The sequence below is a fragment of the Doryrhamphus excisus genome, chromosome 15 (genome assembly GCF_030265055.1).
Source record: "Doryrhamphus excisus isolate RoL2022-K1 chromosome 15, RoL_Dexc_1.0, whole genome shotgun sequence".
Taxonomy (NCBI): domain Eukaryota; kingdom Metazoa; phylum Chordata; class Actinopteri; order Syngnathiformes; family Syngnathidae; genus Doryrhamphus; species Doryrhamphus excisus.
This window is the reverse complement of record NC_080480.1, coordinates 12,384,234-12,408,221: the sequence shown is the minus strand read 5'-3', so window position 1 is coordinate 12,408,221 and position 23,988 is coordinate 12,384,234. Positions and strand designations below refer to the sequence as shown.

At 37.8% G+C, this 23,988-nt stretch overlaps 2 protein-coding genes across 7 annotated transcripts in view; one reads left to right on the top strand and one right to left on the bottom strand.

The window, feature by feature from the left end:
- Positions 1-20,480, top strand: part of gcgra (glucagon receptor a) — a 52,012-nt gene extending 31,532 nt beyond the window's left edge. Inside the window, exons 2-14 of the mRNA XM_058048171.1 lie at positions 893-1,035; positions 1,649-1,745; positions 3,422-3,529; positions 3,591-3,685; positions 3,749-3,843; positions 3,908-4,097; positions 5,631-5,790; positions 5,871-5,931; positions 7,560-7,629; positions 11,262-11,350; positions 11,418-11,562; positions 13,987-14,028; positions 14,099-20,480. Coding sequence (XP_057904154.1) covers positions 982-1,035; positions 1,649-1,745; positions 3,422-3,529; positions 3,591-3,685; positions 3,749-3,843; positions 3,908-4,097; positions 5,631-5,790; positions 5,871-5,931; positions 7,560-7,629; positions 11,262-11,350; positions 11,418-11,562; positions 13,987-14,028; positions 14,099-14,437 — 1,545 coding nt within the window. The 5' untranslated portion in view covers positions 893-981 and the 3' untranslated portion in view covers positions 14,438-20,480. The remainder of the gene's footprint in view (positions 1-892; positions 1,036-1,648; positions 1,746-3,421; positions 3,530-3,590; positions 3,686-3,748; positions 3,844-3,907; positions 4,098-5,630; positions 5,791-5,870; positions 5,932-7,559; positions 7,630-11,261; positions 11,351-11,417; positions 11,563-13,986; positions 14,029-14,098) is intronic.
- Positions 1-23,988, bottom strand: part of LOC131102701 (G-protein coupled receptor 183-like) — a 71,943-nt gene that overhangs the window by 43,993 nt on the left and 3,962 nt on the right. For 2 of the 6 annotated variants that reach the window (XM_058048175.1, XM_058048174.1), the window contains exon 3: positions 3,894-4,082. The gene's annotated coding sequence lies outside the window, so the exon portion shown is untranslated. Of the gene's footprint in view, positions 1-3,893; positions 4,083-5,210; positions 5,308-23,988 lie in introns of those variants that run through there. The other 4 variants (XM_058048176.1, XM_058048177.1, XM_058048173.1 and 1 more) reach the window with 3 other exon arrangements.

Genomic DNA, 23,988 nt, shown 5'->3' with positions numbered 1-23,988 from the left:
CAAAACACAGGTGAAAGATCCTCTATATGAGAGGATCACTCTGCTGCTTTTATGGGTGTGCCGCAAAAATGCTAGTCAAAAATGACCATCAGATTACTGACAGGGAAAAAAAATCAAATGGTAATCATTGTGATTTTATGTATAAATGTTATACATACATATGACATACTACAGTATATGCATGACTACAGAAAAATATAGGACCGAGCCTGATGTCGCCACTCAGGTTTATCTGATCTCTGTAGACAGCCGGGGTAATTAGCTAATGCTTCCTGTGGTCCTTCCACTAAACAGGCCATTAAGAACGCATTCCTCTTTGCTTTAGATCCTATCTGATGTCCCACTCCCAGCGGAGCGCAGTGATCGAGAATATTTTTTTAGCCGGCAAACAAGCGAGACTTTCATGCCTTTGTTGGTATGTACAGATAAAACAGCTGAGGAGAAAGAAAAAAAAAAAAGTCATTCTGAATCTCTTACCACCATGTCGGGCCACAAAGATCAGAACCGAATGGAATTTGAAACGTTTTAGCCAAAAATGTTTCCATGGTCAAAGTGTTTTTTGCAGAAACGTTTCAGATTTCGTCCCGTTCTCCTGCTTCAGTTTGAACACAGCAGGTGTTCCGGAGCTGGTCGATGTCAAGGTGAGTGACCTTTGGTGTAAACGACTGTCGGACCACAGTGAGCAAGCACGCCGTGATGAGTCACCAGGATGGAAATGGGACCGGTTCGTCTCACAATAGCGTGCTCGAGGCCGCCTCTTGAGGATACTACACCTTCCCATTTTGTCATTATAGAGCCGCAATGTGACCCTGCCTTCTTCCTCTTTTGCCTCATGTGTTACGTGACATTTGCAATGAGTGCTGACACACTCTAATGTGTGTGTGTGATCCAGGTAGTGTGGCCCGCGTAGATAAGCCCCCCCCCACCCCCAATGAGGTGAACCCCCTCTCTGCATCCTGCCAGCAGCACTGTGAAAAAGGGATGTCGGCGCTCTTCTTGCTTTTGGCAATGTTCCTCCTCTCCAGCAGCATCCAGGTGGGTCGTCTTTGCACACACAAGGGGTGTCCAAACTTTTGCCACCAAGGGACTGGTTCTCAAACATGAGGGCACTCGTACCTTCCCGATTTGAGTCAACACTTAACTCAAAACAAAACCAATTTAGTCTCACTTTCATTCTACATTTTAGCATATTTCCACAGCATTTCAGTCCAGCTTCAGCATCCGAACTCCTGTGTTTCATTCAAAATTTTGATTGTTTTGAAAATTGTTTCAGTTTCGCGCCAGCGCCTCCGCGCGATGTCTACCGACATTGCATCATCTATTTGTACCTAATATTTTGACCGTAGCGTGAGCATACATCTTCACCTCCGCTGCCCTCCGTGACAATCCAGAGCATGTTGATATGGACGTCTAAACTAAGTGTCATGTTTTGTTATAACAGCATATGTGTGTATAATGCCCCCCCGCCGCCCCACCCCATACATGGATTATGTCACAGGGTAACATGTATACACAAAGTCTATGCAGAGTCACATTGTTGTCATTGCTTCTTAACCAGTGAATGACACGATACAGTACTTTTGTCTGGATGTAAATGACTATAGCATACACTATGTGAGCTTCAACCTCTGGTACCACTCCACTTTAGATGTCCCCCGCTGTCACCATGGATAAGCTGCAGGAGAGCTGGAAGTTGTACATGGCGGAGTGCGAGCGCAACAACAGCAGAGCGCCTCCGAGTAGTGGTGAGCAGAATGACCAGCGCCGACAAAACATTTGTTGCATGTTTATGTCAGTCAGTGCTCATCAAATAAAGACGCTGCGTAACCTTGACAGACATTTTTGGCAATATGAATTCCAAAAAATGACCAGCTTCAACTTGAACATAAACTGATATGAACAGTTGAAGCGACAGAGTAAGATTAAGATTAAGATTAAGATATGCCTTTATTCGTCCCTCAGTGGGGAAATTTGTATTGCACAGCAGCAAGAGTACAGAGTCAGTTAAGCAGTACAAAATACACAATATAGAAAAATAAACAATATAAACGACCCAAGTATTAACAAAAATCAACAGTTTTTCCCAGAGTTATATACAATACAGTATGTAGATAATATGAGACGAGATGAGATATATGACCAGTCTATACACTGAGATCTTGTTAGGGAGTTAATATGAGGCATTATGGAAACACTTCACATAGAACTTAGTATATTGCATTTAGAGCCCTTAATATTGCACAGTGAATGGGGTCTGGAGTAACTATACTGAATGTAAAAAGCAAAGTATTGCACAGATGTACATAGCAGTGTAGAAGTCTATTGGGAGCAGTGCTGGTTGTACAACCTGACAGCTGCAGGAAGAAAAGACCTGCGATATCGCTCCTTCACACACTTGGGGTGAAGCAGTCTATCGCTGAAGGAGCTCTCAAGTGCTGTCAAAGTGTCCTGCAGGGGGTGGGAGTCGTTCTCCAACATGGATGATAGCTTATTTGGAGTTTATTCCAGTTTTGTTCTGGAAATATAACAATACTATACTATTATTATATTATATATATATATATATATATATATATATATATATATATATATATATGTATATTATTATAATTATTATTATATTATATATTTTTTATTTTTATATAATATTAATAATATTAAATATTATTATTATTATTATATTATTATTATATAATTATTCTAGAATGCTGTAATATTAAATAATATTATTATTAATATTATTATTGTCTTATTTATTATATAATTATTCTATATAATTCTATATAATTATTCTATAATATTATTCTATAATATAACATAATATAAAAATACTGCAAAAACAACAAAATGTGAAGTACAAATCATCATCTGAAGATGTTAGTATCAAAATGTGATATTTTCTGAATCAGGAAAAACTATATTTTAAAATATTTTTGTATACAACACGTGTTCATTCTACTACAAGAGCTATGTCATGTTATACTTATCAATATCTGCTGATATCGGTATCGGTTTTCGGCAAAAAAAGCCAATATCGGACATCCCGAATCACAAGACTTCAGAGATCAATGAGAATTATCTTTGTTTTTTTGTGTTATGTCACCACATAAGTTGTTAGGAATGGAATATTTTCCACTCAGTTTTTAGACAAAGTACGGCTACCAACTAAAAAAATGGAGGTTTACACCCATTCCACCACCTCTCTGACAAAAGTCACAATGAAAATGCTTTCTCTCCAGTGCTGGCATTGCAATCGTTTGAAATTGTAAATTGTCCTTGAGACTCCTCCACTCATTTCACAGCTAGCTTGTTAGAATACAAGAATCCGGGTTTTGGACTTTCACCGGTCCAAAAAATTTGTGATAATAACAACGCTAACAGGCAGAAGATAACCAATGGACTGTCTAAATCCAACCTGCAGGTCTCGTGTGCAACAGAACCTTTGACAAGTACGCCTGCTGGCCCGACGGACTCCCCAATACTACTGTTAGCGTGACATGTCCGTGGTACCTACCGTGGTACCATAAAGGTACCACTATTAGTTATCTATTGATGCTATATCATGCTAAGCTGTGTGTCTGTGTGTGTAGTTCAGCATGGTATGGTGTACCAAGAGTGTGATGCTAATGGTCAGTGGGTGACTATGAAGAACACCAGTGAGTGTGATTCCAATGATACCAGTCAGGTAAGAGTAGCACACATCAATTAAATGAAGCCATAAATAAGAATGTTTTTTTTGTACCTGCAGCAGTACTACGGACATATTCGCATCATGTACACAGTTGGATATTCGCTATCATTGGTGGCTCTGGTGTTGGCGCTAAGCATCCTCATATTCTTCAGGTAATGGTGTTTACTTTCACCGCAAAAGGATAGGTGGAACTTCATCATACCTTTCGTTGAACAGGAAGCTGCACTGCATGAGGAACAACATCCACATGAACCTCTTTGCGTCCTTCATCCTGCGGGCGCTGTCCATCCTCATCAAGGACGCGCTCATGGAGGCCAACATCACGTCGCAGGACCTGAGTCGGGACCAGGAGCAGGGATTCTCACGGGCCTCCATGTCGCCCGTGGACCTGCTGGTCAACAATGAGGTAAGTGGAATTGAACAAGGGATCTTATTTTATTTTGGATGTATTTTTTTTTACACCTAAGACATTTTAATTTGGATGCATTTTTACTACTTTTAGACTTACTGAAGTCATTTTTCCTTTTTATCTATTTTATCACTTTTGTTTACATTTTTAAGCCATTTTAATTTGTATATCTTTGTTCATTTTGACACTGTTCAGTCATTTTTCATTTTTATCTATTTTAACAGTGTCAAAATGAACAAAGATATGCAAATTAAAATGGCTTAAAAATGTAAACAAAAATGATAAAATAGATAAAAATGAAAAATGACTTAACACTGTCAAAATGAACAAGGATGTACAAATTAGAATGGATTAAAAATGTAAACAAAAGTGATAAAATAGATAAAAATGAAAAATCACTTTTTACATTTTTAAGCCATTTTAATTTGTATATCTTTGTTCATTTTGACACTGTTAAGTCATTTTTCATTTTTATCTATTTTATCACTTGTTTACATTTTTAAGTCATTTTAATTTGTATATCTTTGTTCATTTTGACACTGTTAAATCATTTTTCATTTTTATGAATGTACACTTTGAAGTCATTTTAATTTGTATGCATTTTTAAAAAAATACTTTTTAGACTAAAGTTGTTTTTATTATCATTTTTTTACACTTTAATTTAGGTAATTTTATTTTTGTTACTTTGTACAATGTTTATCTAAATCATGTTATTTGTAAATTTGTTTTGTCATTTATTTAGAAATTTGTAAATTTTATTTTTATTGGATTTTACACATAAGTTTTTATTTGTATTTATTTTGGATAATTTTTTTGTACTTTTCTTTAAGTCGTTTTACCATTATTCATTCCTTCATTAGTTATTTATTTTATTGATTTTTTTTCTACTTCAAGTCAAACAAAACAAATGCATTTGCTTTTCAAACATCAATAGTACACATAATTACATATCCAAAGTGCTTTTAGAATAATTTATTGAGGCATTTTATTCAGGAAATGAGGAAAAACGATGGGAATTCACACTAATAATGCGTAAATGAATATGAAATACTACAAAGTCAGATGTGGCATTCATAACTGCATTTATAATGAACAATATATAAGTTATACCTGTCACATGTTGGCCTGTGGTGCAGAAAGGATGCAGAAAGCATGAAGCAACTACCAAAGTAGGTTTGCAGTAGCATGTCAAGCTTCCATAAACAACACAACAACCAAAGTGAGAAGCACACACCTGAACTAAATAGAAGGAAACCACTAATTGGCAACAGGTGTGAGTGATTACACAGACACAGACCCGGCACAACAGGAAGCGATACCAAAATAAGAGCATAAATCCAGAACAGAAGAAAATGACTCAAATATTGCTTGGTGACTCCCGACCCACCAGTTGACCCAAGATGGCATGTGTCCAGGCTGGTCCACCAAAGATGGTGACCCTGTGTCACCATGGCAACAATAAAAGGCCCGGATGTGGACATACTAGATAATGTTGTTGTCAGGGTGTTTAACCTGAATATCATCTGGCAGATAACCATCAGCTGTCGTGTGGCGGCGGTGATGATGCAATACAGCATCTTGGCCAACAGCTACTGGCTCCTGGTGGAAGGCATCTACCTCCACAACCTGCTGGTCATCACCGTGTTTACAGAGAGGAACTATTTCCAGATCTACCTGTGCATCGGCTGGGGTGACTAGCTTTCATAACCGCAAGGCACATTACTAGAAAAAAACTGTGATAATGTTAATAACGATAACATTTCTTCACAGGTACGCCATTAATATTCCTCATTCCTTGGGTGATCGCTAAATATCTCTATGAGAATCAAGAGTAAGTTTCTACACTGCTACAGCTAACGTATGATACACTAGGCTAAACAAAACTATGCTATCCAAACATGGATTCTCAAATAGTGGGGCGGGCCCGCCCTGGGGGATGCGAGTGGCTTTCATTTTCAATGCAGACCTCCCAACATGTACACATTTATAGTACTCAACATGCAATTTGACTCTTGAACATGCTTGTACGTATGCTAAGCTAAACTAACTTAAACAATGCTAATGTTCAGGGATGTCTGATCATTATCAATACCAATAATTATCGACCTGATATCAGCATAAAAATGTGATATCTGTCAACATCGGTATCAGATTTTTTTTCCCTAATAATGAAAACCGATATTAAAAAAATACACACAAAAACACATATGTGTATTCATTCCACCGTAGGAGGTACAGTATGTCATGTTGTATATATATCGGTATCGGTATTGGCTGATATTGGTATCGGAAATGTTGGTATAGTTGTTTAGATACTCGAGCTGTCACAAAACCGAAAGTGAAAGCAAGACCTGCGTTCTCAATTTGTAGTTGGGAACTGATATTTTCCTGAAACTTACCTATGTTTTACTGCTTATTATAAAGAACACAAAAAGTAAAAAAATATATATATATTTTTTTTCCTGATGAAAGATGAGGGTCTAATCTTTCATTTGGTAGGTTGCATGCTACGGAAGGAGTTAATTATTATATAATAATAAAAATAATAATAATTGATAATAATAAAATGTTTGATACAAAATAAAAAATATGATAAATTTGATTAAAACATTGATGATGATAATAATAACAATTGAATAAATATAATGGTCTTAAATTATATAATAGTAATAACAATAACAATAACAACAATAATAATAATAATAATAATAATGATGATGATGATGATGATGATGATGATATGCCTGTATTCGTCCCTCAGTGGGGAAATGACCCTAACCCCTAACCCCCAAATTTGCTAAATTTTGCAAATAATAATAATAATAATAATAAAATACATTTAAAAAAGTTAAACATAATAAATTAATTTAGGATTGGAGTTATGCATGTTATTATAAAAATTGTACACATTATATAGTATATATATATATATATATACGTATATATATATATATATATATATATATATATATATATATATATACATAAACGCTGTATTTATTTCATTTGTACATTTAAAAAAACATGATAAAAGTGTACACCCTGCGTTCTATAATTGTTATATATGTGTAGAGTTCTAGGCATTATTTCAGCAGATGAAAATAAATGTATATTAAACTTAAGTACAAAATAGTTATGTGTGTCCAAACGCTTGTTTCTGTCTGGCAGAGATCAGAAAATGTTGGCAGGTTGTCCTTTTGTCCCAAACAATGTCAATGTTGATGTTGAGCAGTGGACGGTAAATCTAGCACCTCATTAGTGCACACACACACACACACGTATATAAACACACACTTCTGTTATGAGCGTCCAAATATGGAAATTATGTCAAAGCACTTTTGGTGCTGGCACCTCGTTAATATTTTAGGTATTTCTGGCTTTGTTACTTGCATAAGCCGTCTACGCATCTTGATGGCGATCACTGGGATGAAGGTCAATGATGATGTGTTTCATTCACAGGTGCTGGGGTCAGAACATAAACATGAACTACTGGTGGATCATACGTTCTCCCATACTGGTGGCAGTGCTGGTAATCCTCCTCTTCCTGTCTTTTTCTTCCATAAACTCAAATCAAAATTGTTTAAGTTGTACACACACGAATAGGCAAAGCTATGTAACCCAATAACGTCACAAGCCTACAATGCTTTTACACATAGGTTGTCCAAAGTGCGGCCCGGTGGCCATTTGAGGCATAAAGCTATATTTTATTGGCCTGCAGCAAGTTTAAAAATATGAAAACAGCAAAAATTTACAAATTGGCAGGAATTTTGCAAGAATAAAGTCAAAATACGAAGCGAAACAAGAATACTAACTAAAAAGTCATAATTTTACAATCATAACACAATGTCATTTTAGTACCATAATGCCGTTATTATGAAGATGTTTTTTTTAAAGTTGCAATACGAGAAATACAATAGAAAACAAATAAAGTTAGTAGGTTATAATGTTAAGAGAATAAAGTCAAAATATTGAGGGAATAAAGTCCTTGTTTCGAGAAAAAATTTAAAGGAAGTTGAAATAGTTGAAAAACTTTAAATAATACAACAGCATAAATTAAAAAAAATAATTTAATATAGTTGAAATATGTCGTTTTCAAAGGTTTTTCCACTTTTGCGACCTAGAAACGTTTGGTTTCAGAGAGTTTTTTCTAACATTAGCTCACTGTGACATCACAATGAGCAGTCCTTCCTGGGTTCAAGCCATGGGTGGAATACATTAAAAACAGACCGTTTTGGAAATCCAAGGAAATACAGCTGGAATAGGTGCAGATTCTGGAAGATCTACAAAGCTTTCTGTGCAGGTTATTGTGTGTAGCTGCTCTATAGGAGTCCACAACTCAATACAAAGGGATGAAAATGAGCATAATAGGTCCCGTTTAGAGTTATAATATTATAAGAAACAAACATAACAAAATGTCTGGAAAATTGGATAGGGGAAAAATATATTCTGGGAATAAAGTCAAAATATTCTGGGACTAATGTCATTATATTATAAGAAGAAACTTTACTTTAAGATTATTTAAGGAAAAAATGAAATATTTGGGGAAAAAAAATTAAAAATGGGGGAAAAAGCCCGAAGTTCATACTAATAATACACTTTTTCATCAAGGTATATTGCAAAGCTGATATGCATTTTTTTTTACTTCTTAGCATATCTACATGTTTTGCAACCTTTCATTTTTCAGTATGTGGCACTTAGTAGAAAAAGTTTGGACACCCCCGCTCCAGATGAACACCCAGATGTATATAGTGTATATATGAATATGTCAAAAAAAGAACATTTGAGTCAATTTCCAACATGTTTTGTGGTATATTTAAACATTTAGCATCCCTCTGACCACGCCTTAGGTTGGAGTTGCTCTGCAAAGGTCATCTTGGAGCATTTATATAAGTCCGATTTGTCACAGCTCTCATGTCAGGCCGGTTCCACACACACATGCAGCTATTTTCCACGCATTAATCGTCCCGCTAAGTGGGCTGTATCTCGCAGGAATTCCTGTGTTTGCGTTGTCGCGGGGACTGCAGGCCTGGTTCCCGTTTTAGTGTTTCCCTCTTTATCCCGGCCGGCTCTGTTGAAGCTGCACATCAGTGGAGGAAAGTAATCCCTGATCCGCTGATATACGTATGTGTGATGAGCAGGAAATGAAGACCGTATGTTTGTATTAGAGTGTGTGGGCTTTTTTTTTTTTTTACACATTATTCATCTTTGGTTGAAATGTCAGCGAAATGACAGTAAATCTTTAGATTCTCCCTTTTGTTTGCCAGAACAGCAACATTGATTTATGCATGAATTAAATGGAGTTCCCCTGCACATTGTAGGTGACAACTTACTTGGAATACAATGTAAAGTTATTTTCATGAAACGAGGAGCATGTTACGTACACCCGCAAATATAATAACTGCCCACAAACGTAATACAAATCTGCAGCTTTGAATGTAATAATCCCGCAAATGTAATAAATTTCCCACAAACGTAATAAAATTTGCCCACTGCAAAAGTAATACTGAATTTCCTGCAAATGTAATAGTTATTACATTTGCATTATGTATTGTTACATTTTATTTGTGGGCGTACATGCGCGTTTTAGTTAGTATTTGTGATTTTGTGTGTATATGGGGAAGAAATAAGAAATAAGAAAATAAATAAGAAATAAGAAATATTAGAAATAAATAATTAATCAGAAATAAATACAATTTTATTAAAACAATTGCAATCATCACAATTATGTTATCTTTTTAAATTTAAAATAAATTATAATTTAATAATTAAAGATTCTTTCAATGTATTCAAATTATACTCTTTGAATACTATTTTTTCCACAAAAAAAAGAAAAAAAAAGAATTATTTTGTTAAGATCCCCAAAATGACATCTACACCAACAACAAACAACAGCAACCACAAAGATCATTATTTTGTCTCATATTACATTTGTGGGAAGTTATTACATTTACAGATTTTTACTTTCCCACATATGTAATAATTTCCTGCAAATATAATAGTTATTACATTTGCATTATGTATTATTACATTTTATTTGTGGGCGTACATGTGCATTTTAGTTACAATATATTACTGTATGTGTGATTTTGTGTGTATATGGCAAAGAAATAATCAAAAGAAATAATAAAATATAATAATAATAATAGTAATAACATTTTATTAAAACAATTGCAATTATTACAATTATGTTATCTTTTTTAATTTAAAATAAATTATAATTTAATAATTATTTAATTATATTATTAACTATAACTATTAATTGTATGTAATTATATTATTTAATTTAATAAAGATTCCTTTAATGTATTCAAATGACACTCTTTGAATGATATTTTTTCCACAAAAAAAAAAAAAAGAATTATCCAAAGAATTACCCAAAATGACATCTACCTTCTATCAACAGAATGATGGATGGGGGGGGGGGTGGATGGATGGGTGGGTGGGTGGATGGATGGACGGATGGATAGATAAATGACATACTTGCTCGCGGTGCAACAAAAAACACACAACTCACAGGAAGTTAACGCCTCACATAAATCAACTACTACTACGTGGGTGATGAACAACAACTATCTTAAAATTATTTCTAAATGCCCGCAAGGCATGCTGGGTAGCCCCGTGAACAATAATCTCAAGTCATGTTTCTACAGTTTCTGATGTTGAAGTTTTAAAAGAAAGAATTTGGAAGTAGGGTGCACGGCGGTCGAGTGGTTAGCGTGCAGGCCACACAGCTAGGAGATCAGAGTTCAATTCCACCCTCTGCTATCTCTGTGTGGAGTTTGCGTGGGTTTTCTCCGGGTACTCCAGTTTCCTCCCACATTCCAAAAATATGCTAGGTTAATTGGCGACTCCAAATTGTTCATAGGTATGAATGTGAGTGTGAATGGTTGTTTGTCTATATGTGCCCTGTGATTGGCTGGCGACCAGCCTCTCGCCTGAAGACAGCTGGGATAGGCTCCAGCACCCCCGCGACCCCCGTGAGGAAAAGCGGTAGAAAATGAATGAATGAATGAATTTGGAAGTGGATTAAGACGCTTGGAGGGCCTGATGTGGCCCATGGGCTGCAGTTTGCCCACCCCTTGTACAGATGATAAAGGCAAAAGTGTTCATCCAGTATATGAATCCTTTTGGGCTTAAAAAGTGTACGCATCTCCCTCCTAGATCAACTTCCTGATTTTCATCCACATCATCAAAATACTGGTGTCCAAACTGAGAGCGCATCAAATGAGATACACCGACTACAAATTCAGGTGAGTTCAAGTCGTAGTAGACTTCTAATAAACTGATCTGACGTTCAAACTCCGGACTCCATCGCAGGTTGGCCAAGTCGACTCTAACCCTCATCCCTCTACTGGGCATCCATCAGGTGGTCTTCATCTACGTGACGGACGAGGCGACCGAGACCACCATCGGTTTACGTCTCACCAAGCTGGTCATTGACCTTTTCTTCTCCTCCTTCCAGGTACAGAACCACTTGGCATGTCGTCAAAATGTCTTAATGTGTGTAAGAGCGACAGAGTGGGTCAAAAGGTAGTAGTTTGAGAATTTACGAGGCATTTTAGGGTCCCTAAAGCACACATAAAAGGTCAAGGACACACTAAAGCAGCTCCTAGAAAGCATCACGTTTCTTCATACTGAGTGCTGATGACTCCTTGCAGACAAGACTCAGGTGGCTTCCGTGAGCATAATGTGTTGCTAACTGGCTCTGTCACATTACCGTTGACCGTATGGCCACCAGGGCAAAGAAGATGTCTCGTTCATAAGTGGGTTAAGGCTTCTTATCTTGATCACAGTGACGCAGACAGCGAAGGTGGAGAGGATGGTGACACAGAACCACGAAATGATAGTGGATATGTCTAGCCAGAAGACCTTTAATGTACTATATACTGTATGTGAAGCACTACATAATAAGCCCAGGGAGATTACTCTATTCTAGGTGGATTCTATGGGATGGTGGAAATGTTCCCATCAGGGTTTTATGCTGCCGATACAAATAATACATGAGTGAAATCGACTGATACCGATACCAAGACCAATATGGTACCCATTATGTCATTGTATGGTCATATCATCTCGTACTTCGGTACCAGGTGCATTATTCATTCATTCATTTTCTACCGCACGAGGGTCGCGGGGGTGCTGGAGCCTATCCCAGCTGTCTTCGGGCGAGAGGCGGGGTACATCCTAGACTGGTCGCCAGCCAATCACAGGGCACATATAGACAAACAACCATTCACACTCACATTCATACCTATGGACAATTTGGAGTCGCCAATTAACCTAGCATGTTTTTGGAATGTGGGAGGAAACCGGAGTACCCAGAGAAAACCCACACATGCACGGGGAGAACATGCAAACACCACACAGAGGGTGGAATCAAACCCTGGTCCTCCTAGCTGTGAGGTCTGTGAGCTAACCACTCGTCCGCCGTGCCACCCGGGTGCATTATTTAAAAAAAAACAAAAAAAACAACCTTAAACTGTATTATGGAAAGCAGGAAGTGAACAAATGTAACAGTTACTGATTGTAAAAGTACCAGATGGAGGGGTAGGATTTAATAAGCTTTGCTTCTTCCTACTCCTTTTGGACATGTGGAACTGTGAACTGATTATGTGATGCATTCAATTGTAATCTGATGCATGTTCAAATGAAATAAAACCATTACCATTACCAATACCGATCACATACATGCAGTATAGATGTTTAAATGTACTAATTATATATTAGGCGTCACCAAGGTTTTTTATTTGTTTTACCAGAACATGAACAAAATGCTGGTATCCACAACTCCCTTTTTGTATTCTTCACATTATTCACTGAAAAATGCAATACAATGTGATACAATCACAGGGCACATATAGACAAACAACCATTCACACTCACATTCATACCTATGGACAATTTGGAGTCGCCAATTAACCTAGCATGTTTTTGAAATGTGGGAGGAAACCGGAGTACCCGGAAAAAACCCACGCATGCACGGGGACAACATGCAAACTCCACACAGAGATGGCCGAATGTGGACTTGAACTTCGGTCTCCTAGCTGTGAGGACTGCGCGATACCCACTCAACCACCGTGCACCCTAAATATGAAATTGAGCATCATAATTTTTCCCTCTCTTTCCTAACTTCCCAACATCCTTTGAGATACTTTTTCCAGCAGGTCTCTTTGGTGTGTGTGATAGACAGGAAGAAAAGCTCTGACTCTCTTGCGGAGAAGATGTTGTTTTGCATGTGTAAATGTCTAGACTACAAATAAAAGATGAAAAAAGTGGGTGAATATGTTAATTAAGGCAGGTCTCTTTGGTGTGTGTGTGTGATTGACAGGAAGAAAAGCTCTGACTCTCTTGCGGAGGAGATGTTGTTTAGCATTTGTAAATGTCTAGACCACAAATAAAAGATGAAAAAAATAGGTGAATATGTTAATTAAGGCAGGTCTCTTTGGTGTGTGTGATTGACAGGAAGAAAAGCTCTGACTCTCTTGCGGAGAAGATGTTGTTTTGCATGTGTAAATGTCTAGACTACAAATAAAAGACGCAAAAAGTGGGTGAATATGTTAATTAAGGCAGGTCTCTTTGGTGTGTGTGATTGACAGGAAGAAAAGCTCTAACTCTCTTGCAGTGAAGATGTTGTTTAGCATGTGTAAATCTCTAGACCACAAATAAAAGACGAAAAAAGTGGGTGAATATGTTAATTAAGGCAGGTCTCTTTGGTGTGTGTGAGTGACAGGAAGAAAAGCTCTGACTCTCTTGTGGAGAAGATGTCGTTTAGCATGTGTAAATGTCTAGACTACAAATAAAAGATGAAAAAAGTGTGTGAATATGTTAATTAAGTAGCGTTAATGTTATCTACCGTATGGCATTAAAGCATGTGATGTCTCTTCAGGGTCTCCTGGTAGCCATCTTGTACTGCTTCGTCAACAAAGAAGTGAGTTTCCTCTGCCACATCCTTGACTTTTTTAAAAGCCGGTGATGGATTACGCTAACCCCCTCCGCAGGTTCAGTCTGAAGTCCTGAAGAAGTGGAAGCGTTGGAAGCTGGGCCGTAATATCGAGGAGGAATACCGCCACACGTACAGCAACACGCCCAACACCAAAACGGGCAGCCTGCTCAACCACGTCTCGCAGCGACTGCCTCACCTCCCCGACGTGGCTAAGCCGTCTACGCCCGTCTGCACATCCGAGGAGTGGCACATGTTGGTGGCCAACGGTGGCGGGGGGGCCCACGGCAAAGCGACGGGACAGCACGGCTCCCCGCTACACGAGGGGACGCTCAGTAACTGCACGCTAGTGGAGGACATGAGCCTTGCGGACAAGGCCAAGAGCGTGAACATGTGAAGGACGCCACAGGAAGTTCTTTTTATTCTGCACTGAGCGGCTTTGATGAACACTAAGCAAAGAGCGAGTGGGCGACTTTGCGGCCCCCACAGCCTGGGAACACACACACAGTGCTGCATGGGGACGGCACAGGCGTATCTCAAGGCAAGGCGAGCCATGTGAAATAATACTATTCGTCAAAAACAACCCTCAAACCTCAAACAGCAACTCAAAAGACTTTACAGCATATGAGCCTTTGATTTTATTTGTGTGTTGCAGCACTGCAGGCAAATGTGGGCCTTCAACTGCACACACACACCAAACATATAGATTAGTTGATCGCATATTGCCATACTATACAGTATACAATATCTTACAAAAGTGAGTCCATCCTTCACATTTCAACAAGTATTTTTACAGTGGTGTATCTTTTCAAGGGACATTCATTCATTCATTCATTTGAGGGTCGCGGGGTGCTGGAGCCTATCCCAGTTGTCTTCGGTCGAGAGGCGGGGTACACCCTGGACTGGTGGCCAGCCAATCACAGGGCACATATAGACAAACAACCATTCACACTCACATTCATACCTAAGGACAATTTGGAGTCGCTAATTAACCTAGCATGTTTTTGGAATGTGGGAGGAAACCGGATTAAACCCACGCATGCACGGGGAGAATATGCAAACTCCACACAGAGATGGCCGAGGGTGGAATTGAACCCCGGTCTCCTACCTGTGAGACCGCCGTGCAGCTCTCAAGGGACATTCATTCATTCATTCATTTTCTACCGCTTATCCTCAAGAGGGTCGCGGGGGTGCTGGAGCCTATCCCAGCTGTCTTCGGGCGAGAGGCGGGGTACACCCTGGACTGGTCGCCAGCCAATCACAGGGCACATATAGACAAACAACCATTCACACTCACATTCATACCTATGGACAATTTGGAGTCACCAATTTTTTTGGAATGTGGGAGGAAACCGGAGTACCTGGAGAAAACCCACGCGTGCACGGGGAGAACATGCAAACTCCACACAGAGATATCCGAGGGTGGAACTGAACCCTGGTCTCCTAGCTGTGAGTTCTGCACGCTAACCACTCGTCCGCCGTGCAGCTCTCAAGGGACATTCATTCATTTTCTACCACTTATCCTCACAAGGGTCGCGGGGGGGGGGGGGCTGGAGCCTATCCCAGCTGTCTTCGGGCGAGAGGCGGGGTACTCTCAAGGGACAATACTATGAAAATAAACATGGCTACACTTTAGAGTAGTCTGTGTACAACTTGTATAGCACTGTAGAGTTACTATTCACTGAAAACAAGTCAACACACATAATTGTGCATGCGCATGAGTGCTGCCAGCATTGGGGAGCTGCGGTTCATTGACAGGAAACATGAATTCCGACATGTTTCGACATGACCTTCTGCAGCAGAAACATAGTTATTCAACATAATGAGTCCTAGATAGTCACATGTCTTCCTGAGGAAGGTGATGGGAGTGAGACCACATGACCAAAGGAGTGAGAGTGGTGCTCACACTTAAATATTCATACCAAGGACACAATATGGATATGCTCATGAGACAATAAGACTCATTTTCAATGGACAGCGAATCCTACACAAGCTGTACACTGACTACTCCAAAGTAGTCCAATATGAGGGGTGTACTCACTTTTAGGAGGTACTGTATAACCTTGGTGGAGGTTAAAAAAAAAAAAAAAACATGGCACAAAAGAAGATGGCTGTAAAGTGTTGTTACGTGTTGTTTTTTTTATATCGTCTGTGCTCATTTTGGTTCTGTTGACGTCGTGTGAGCGCCGTGTTCATGGGAAACAGGCAGCTGCTCAGGCCAGGTCCTTCCTGGTTTACATACAGGCCTGAAAAGAGGTCAAGAGAGGCTATGAGATGAATTATAAATAAGATGTAATTGCTCGGCTCTTCTGTGATTGGACAGAGGAGGAAGAGGGGGCGGGGGGCACATACACTTTTTTGCAGCTTTATATGGTTATGATGCTATCTATATACAGTGGTGTGAAAAAGCCGCCTTCCGGGTTTGTTATATTTTTGTTTGTTTTGTCACACTCAAATGTTTCAGATCAACATATTTAAATATTAAATATTAGTCAATGACAACAAAATCCAAACCTACATGGCACTATGTGAAAAAGTGATTGCCCACTCCGGTGTTAAAATATTGAAAACATAACTGAAATTAAATGCGATCTCTCAGTTTGGAAAATGTTATCAAGCCATTTGTGAAGCTTTGGGACTCCAGCAAACCACAGTGAGAGACATTATTGACACATGGCAAAGACACGGAACAGTGGTGAACCTTCCCAGGAGTGGACAACCAACCAAAATTATCCCCTGAGTGGAGTGACGACTCCTCCAAGTGGTCACAAAAGCACCCCCCCCCCCCCCCCCCCAACAACATCCAAAGAACAGTGTTCATGACTCCACCATAAGAAAGACACTGGGTAAAAATGCCTGCATGGCAGAGTTCCAAGCCCAAAAACACTGCTGAACAAAAATAACAATAAACAATAATAATAATAATAATAATAACAATAATAAATAATAAGGGTCGTCTCAATGTTGCCAAAAAACACTTAATGATCCCCAAGACCTTTGGAAAATACTAGACGAGACAGAACCTAAACATATTGGAAGGTGTGAGTTCCATTATAACAGTAATAAGAACATCATACCAACAGTAAAATATGGTGGTGGTAGTGTGATGGTCTGGAACTGTTTTGTTGCTTCAAGACTTACTGTGATAAATGGAACCATGAATTCTACCCAAAAAAAAACCCTGAAGGAGAATGTCCGGCAATCTTTTTCTGACCTCAAGTTGAAACCAACTTGGGTTCTACAGCAGGACAATGATCCAAAACACACCAGGAAGTCCACCCCTGGATGTAGACTTTGGAGTGGCCTAGTCAAAGTCCTGACCTGAATCCTATTGAGATGCTGTGGCATGACCTTAAAAAGGCTTCATGCTGGAAAACCCTCCATTGCGACTGAATGACAACAATTCTGCAAACAAACAATTCTCCACAGCACTCTATGAGACTCATTGCAAGTTATCACAAACGCTTCATTGCAGTTGTTGCTGCTAAGGGTGGCAATGACTTTTTCACACAGGGCCATGGAGGTTTGGATTTTTTTGCTCCCTTAATAATAAAACGTTTCATTTTGAGTTCAGTTGAGTTGTCATTGACTAATATTTAAACATGTTTGATGATCTGAAACAATTAAGCATAACAAATAGGCAAAAAAATTACTAAATATAAACACTGTAACTATATGGGCAAAAGTACTGGGACGCTTGACTGGGTTAATACATGTCATACATGTCTTTCAAGTAATACTGCAGCATCTGACAAGTAGACCTTACTGTGCCTTTTACACAGAACCTTGCAAAGGTCAGTTATTGCTATAAACTGGGTGTGCTTTCACACAGCGACACGGCATGCCACAATTATATAATTCCATAATACAGTATCAGCGACTTGTTGAACAGTAACAACTGGAAACTGGTTTATTACTGGGTTAGATTTTCCCAATATTCTTCATTTTGGACCAACATGCTGAACAAGACCATCACATTTATGGAATATATTTATTAAAGTCCACATCCCTGGTGTATAAAGTACTATAAAAAATATAGTGGTATTTATCACATAGCAAATAATGCAAAGCCAATTCAAACATTTTTAACCCCAAATAAAATAAAAACTAATAATTTTTTTAAGAATAATAAAATTAACAATATATAAATAATAAAAGAATTAAATTAAATTAAATTAAGAAAAAAAATAAAAGTAATAAAATAAGATTAAGAATAAAAATAATTTTTTTTTTAGAATAATTATAGTTTTACATGCAGAAAATGAACGGATGGAATTTATTGTTGATGTGGACTTCCCGAGATCAAATTCAGTACTGTTTTTCACTGTCTTTACCAAAGTGCTGGCACTCGCAACTTTATTTGGCCCCATGACGGGTTATTTTGTATGCATAGTCAATACAAAATGCACAGACAATGAGTCAGCAATACTTAGGTGTTTTGTTTGGAGACTTGATTCCACGGAACGATATTATTTACTAGTTCGTAAAAACCGTGAAAACCGAGCAGGTGTAAAAACGATGGAAAATTTTAGCAAAAAAAAAAAACAATCATATGAAAACTGGTGCATCCCGGTGTGTACCATTTTTTTTTAAAAAAGGCAACCCACACAGTTGTCAACAGTTGTCCATTATTCAGTGCGTCCCAATTCTTTTGTCCACATATTAACAGCCCACCCAAACCTTGGAAGGCAAACTGTGCAGTGTCACACGCATAAATCCACGTTAGCACGGTGCATTAAAGTTTTTTTTCATCACGTAAAGTCCACACTGTCATGCTGGAGGAATGCACACTTTTTTTTAAAATTTCCTCCACCCTGAGCTTAAATGTTCTGACGCCGTGTCGGTGCTAGCAGGCGACTTTGTACGGCCTCACGCTCTCTCCTCGGGCTGTGGACGCTTTTTTTTTAACAACGCTCTGCACGCTCAAGAGCTGCAGAACAAACAAACAAAAAAAAGGTACGTTTTGTTTTTTTTTAAAGAACAAGCATCATGCGGAATGATTCTACCTGACTTTGTCTCTGTGTGTGTGTGACTGTTTGCACAACCTCCCACATGAATTTATCACACAGTCTATTAGGCCCACTTTATTAGGTACACCTACACCATTTAATGACATCATCCAATAGTAGTCTTAAAAATGCTGTTTATTATTATATATTATTTGTGGAGGATCCTATGGGGTGTGTTTAAAATGCTTTGGAAGACCATATCCTGTCTTTGGAAGACAGATATCCTCCATGTTTTATCATTATTCGACAAATTATCAATGACTTATGGACAATTCATTCATAAGGTCCAGCCTTGCAGAAACAGTTTTGCTTAATGGCGGCCATGTTTTTCAACCAATCTTGCTGTAATTTTAATAAAACACATGTGTGCTTGTCAGTCCGTACATACCTTTATGTATGTACCAAATTTCATAGAGATACAACAAAACACTCTCAAGTTACAGTGGGGGTTTTGTGCCGGGTGAGACTTTTCATGTCAATTGGACTTATGGGGTCGAACCTTGGGGTTTCATAATGTGGTGTATCAAAGCACATGCAAGACAGTGGGTTTGCATGTTTGGAGCAATTTTCATCCTTTTGTGTGTAGAGGTTCAGGACTATGCGAACCCCGTTGTTGGTCAGTATTTTTTAATAGGCAAAAAACAGGACAGATTTTTTTGTTGTTGTTTTTAAATTATTGCATTTTTTAAAAATGTTTTTCAATGTTGTAAAAAAATATTTTTGTATTTTTAATTTAATTTGACAATTTCTAATAATTATAGTAATTTCTTTAAATGTCATATTTTTTTTTTATATTATATTTAATTGTAATTCACAATTTTCACCACCAGGTAGAGCAACCACACGCCAACTGCATTGGAATGCATGAAAAAAATGATATTGAGCCACGTGGTATACATTGCCATCATCTACAAACAGTCTATCTTTGCAAAAAAATTACTTTTTAAACATTATTTGGTTGTACAAGTGTACCTAATGAAGCGTCCTTTGAGTGCCTATGTGTTACTATGGGCCTTTTTTTTGTGTAGCTTGCTGTTGATTCAGTATTACAGTATTTGCAGATATTAGTATGAGTGGTCAGAAGTCACACCTTGTCTACAGTATTACAGTATATTGACATACTGGTGGTGGTGCTGCTGCATACGAGTAGAATAAAGAATATACTGTATTAGTACACTCAGTGGGGTCGATGTTTTGGTTTTTATTTCCCAAAAATAAGCTGTGACCTGGATGTTCTTGTCAGCTTGGCTTCCTCCCCCGCCCTTTTCTATGGACGTGGTTCAATTTGAATGTATTGGCTAGAACTGTGTATTGTTTCTTTAAGGTGTATAGTATTTTTGGTGTGAGTGCTCAGGTGTATACACTTTATCAGTATATGTATTATATATTGTGTCTAAATGGTGGGAGAATAAAAACGCAGTCAAAGCTGAACTGTCTTTTTTTTATGTCCTCCTGCCAGTTATAATGATAACCACCTTGCAGAATGGAAATGAACAGAATGGTTGGAGATAATACACAGTTAGCTTGATCATGCACAGGGACCTGTACCTAGGCAACATAGACACGGCATACTAAATAATTAATGCGATCGCTCCTTCCACCAGTTATTCATGATAACCACCACCTTGCAGCATGGAAATTAACAGAATGGCTGGAGATAATTCACAAAGTCGGGTTAGCTTGCTCATGCACAGGGACACAGGGACCTGTACCAAGGCAACATACAATAGACACGGCATACTAAATAATTAATGCGATCGCTCCTTCCACCAGTTATTAATGATCCACCACCTTGCAGCGTGGAAATGAACAGAATGGCTGGAGATGATACACAAAGTCCACAGTTAGCTTGCTCATGCACAGGGGACCTGTACCTGTACACGGCTTAATAAATAATTAATGCGATCGCTCCTTCCACCAGTTATTGATGATAACCACCACCTTGCAGCATGGAAATTAACAGAATGGCTGGAGATAATTCACAAAGTCGGGTTAGCTTGCTCATGCACAGGGACACAGGGACCTGTACCAAGGCAACATACAATAGACACGGCATACCAAATAATTAATGCGATCGCTCCTTCCACCAGTTATTAATGATCCACCACCTTGCAGCGTGGAAATGAACAGAATGGCTGGAGATGATACACAAAGTCCACAGTTAGCTTGCTCATGCACAGGGGACCTGTACCTGTACACGGCTTAATAAATAATTAATGCAGTCGCTCCTTCCACCAGTTATTAATGATAACCGCCACCTTGCAGCATGGAAATGAACAGAATGGCTGGCGATAATACACAAAGACAGTTAGCTTGATCATGCACAGGGACCTGTACCTAGGCAACATAAACACGGCTTAATAAATAATTAATGCGATCACTCCTTCCACCAGTTATTGATGATAACCACCACCTTGCAGCATGGAAATGAACAGAATGGTTGGAGATAATACACAAAGTCCACAGTGGGCTTGATCATGCACAGGGACCTGTACCTAGGCAACATACAATAGTCACGGCATACTAAATAATTAATGCAGTCGATCCTTCCACCAGTTATTAATGATAACCACCACCTTGCAGCATGGAAATGAACAGAATGGTTGGAGATAATACACAAAGACAGTTAGCTTGGTCATGCACATGGACCTGTACCTACACAACACAGACACGGCATACTAGATAATTAATGCGGTCGCTCCTTCCACCAGTTATTAATGATAACCACCACCTTGCAGCATGGAAATTAACAGAATGGCTGGAGATGATACACAAAGTCCACAGTTTGCTTGCTCATGCACAGGAACCTGCACCGAGGCAACATAGACACGGCAAACAATCGCTCCTACCACCAGTTATTAATGATAACCACCTTGCAAAGTCTAAGTAAAGAGACTGAAAGTTATGGTTCATAACCATCATAATAGAAATAACCAGAATGAGCGGAAACAATACAACAGCCACAGCTGGCATGCTCATGCAGGAGCACATGTACAACACGGACATGTATAAGCACTCAAGCGACACGTGTGCGTCTCTCATCTCCGCCTGATATTTTGCGTCTTCTATTTGAATGTCATTTACGAGCACTAACCTTGCCAGGGATCATTAATTAATTTGCGCTCATAGTGGCTTCTTTATCTCCCACGGAGAGTCATTAATGGAGCCATTTTCACACCAACAAGAAAGCTCGAAAACGCAGCGAGAGTCCATTTGGTAGCGAGTTCAGAGCGCCCCGCGTCGCCAATTATCACGCAACGCCAACTCGTTGAAGTGTCATTTTCTGGGAATCATTTACATGTTCCCTTCTTTTGCCCCTGAGACTCTTTCAGTCTGGAAGTGCTAATAACGTTCCAAAGCGAGGACATCAATTCTATTCCATAACTGTCAACACTGGCAGGATTCATGAGGCCATCTTCCCGTCTTGGCCAACACAAACTAGAGAAACAAACACAAATAAACTGGGAGGATATTTATGTACGTATGTGCACCACATAACTTCTTTGTTTTGTTTTTTAGAGCGGCCATATTCTTTAATTTTACATCAGGTACAAAGCTATAGTTTTTTATGTCTTCACTGGTACATAAAAAGATTTTTTTTTTACCTGAGGGAAATATGTGTAACAAATCAAAAATATAATAAAAACAAAATGTAAAAGATAATATAATTTCATCATGTGAATATTAGTCGAATAAAGTCATGAATAACACCCAGTCATGAATATTACTAATATAAAATATTGGAATATTAAAATATTACATCATATATTATTGTATTACAACAACAACAAAACACTATTGTATAATGTTATAACAGGAGAAAAAATCATAATATGAAGTGCTAATGTTACAACAAAAGTCATATTTTTACTAGAGTAGTCATATTATTACTAGAAGAATAATGTTGTAATATTAGCAAAAAAAAGTCACAATATTACTGGACTCCAATTCCAATAAATAAAGTTATAATATTATGAAAAAATAGTCTCACTTTTACAAGAATAAATTCATAATAGCGATAACAAAAAGAGAAAAAAGAAAAGAGAATCATTTTAAAATATGGTCATAACAGTACAAGAATAAAATTCGAAAATTACAAAAAAAATTATAATTTTATTCAAATAGAATAAAGTTGTAATATTAGCAACAAAAAATGTCAGGATTTTACAAGAGTAAAGTTTTAATATTACAATAGAAAGTAATAATTGTATTAAAATTAAATGTTTGTATTAAAATTAAAATAATTCAACAAGAATAAAGATTTAATATTAAAAGAAAGTCATAATTTTGTTAAAACATGTAAAGTCATAATACTGTTAAAGGTGATAATTTTATGACAATAAATTGAATGACACAAAATGCTTTAATGAGAAATTTACCAAATAAGGTCTTAATATTGCAAAAAAAAAAAAAAACTTTGACTGGGGAAAATATATCAAAAATATTTTAAGATAATAGAGTCATAATATTCAGAGGAAAATAAGAATGACTTTGTAATATTGCAAGAAAAAAATCTGAATATTGGTAAAATAAATTTACAATAGGAGAAAAAAATTGACTTTTCTTAGAATAAAGTCATTATACCTTCTAATATTGCAAAGTAGTCATCATTTTACTATAATAAAGTCAAAATATATATAACAAGAATATTCAGTAAAATTCTGTAAAAATATAAGTCACAATTTTTACAAGAAAATACTCATTCATATATTTTCTATGCCGCTTAATCCTCACTGGGGCTGCAGGGGTCTGCTGGACTGGTCGCCAGTTCATTTTTCCGATAAAATAATGATATTTTTTCATAGTCATAGTATAAAAAAAAACCCCATATAATTGTATATTGAGTGACTATATTGATTGTGGTGAAAATCATTCCATGATAACAACATGCTCATGTAAGCACAGCATGTGTCTCATCACAGGCCGCCATGACCTGCTG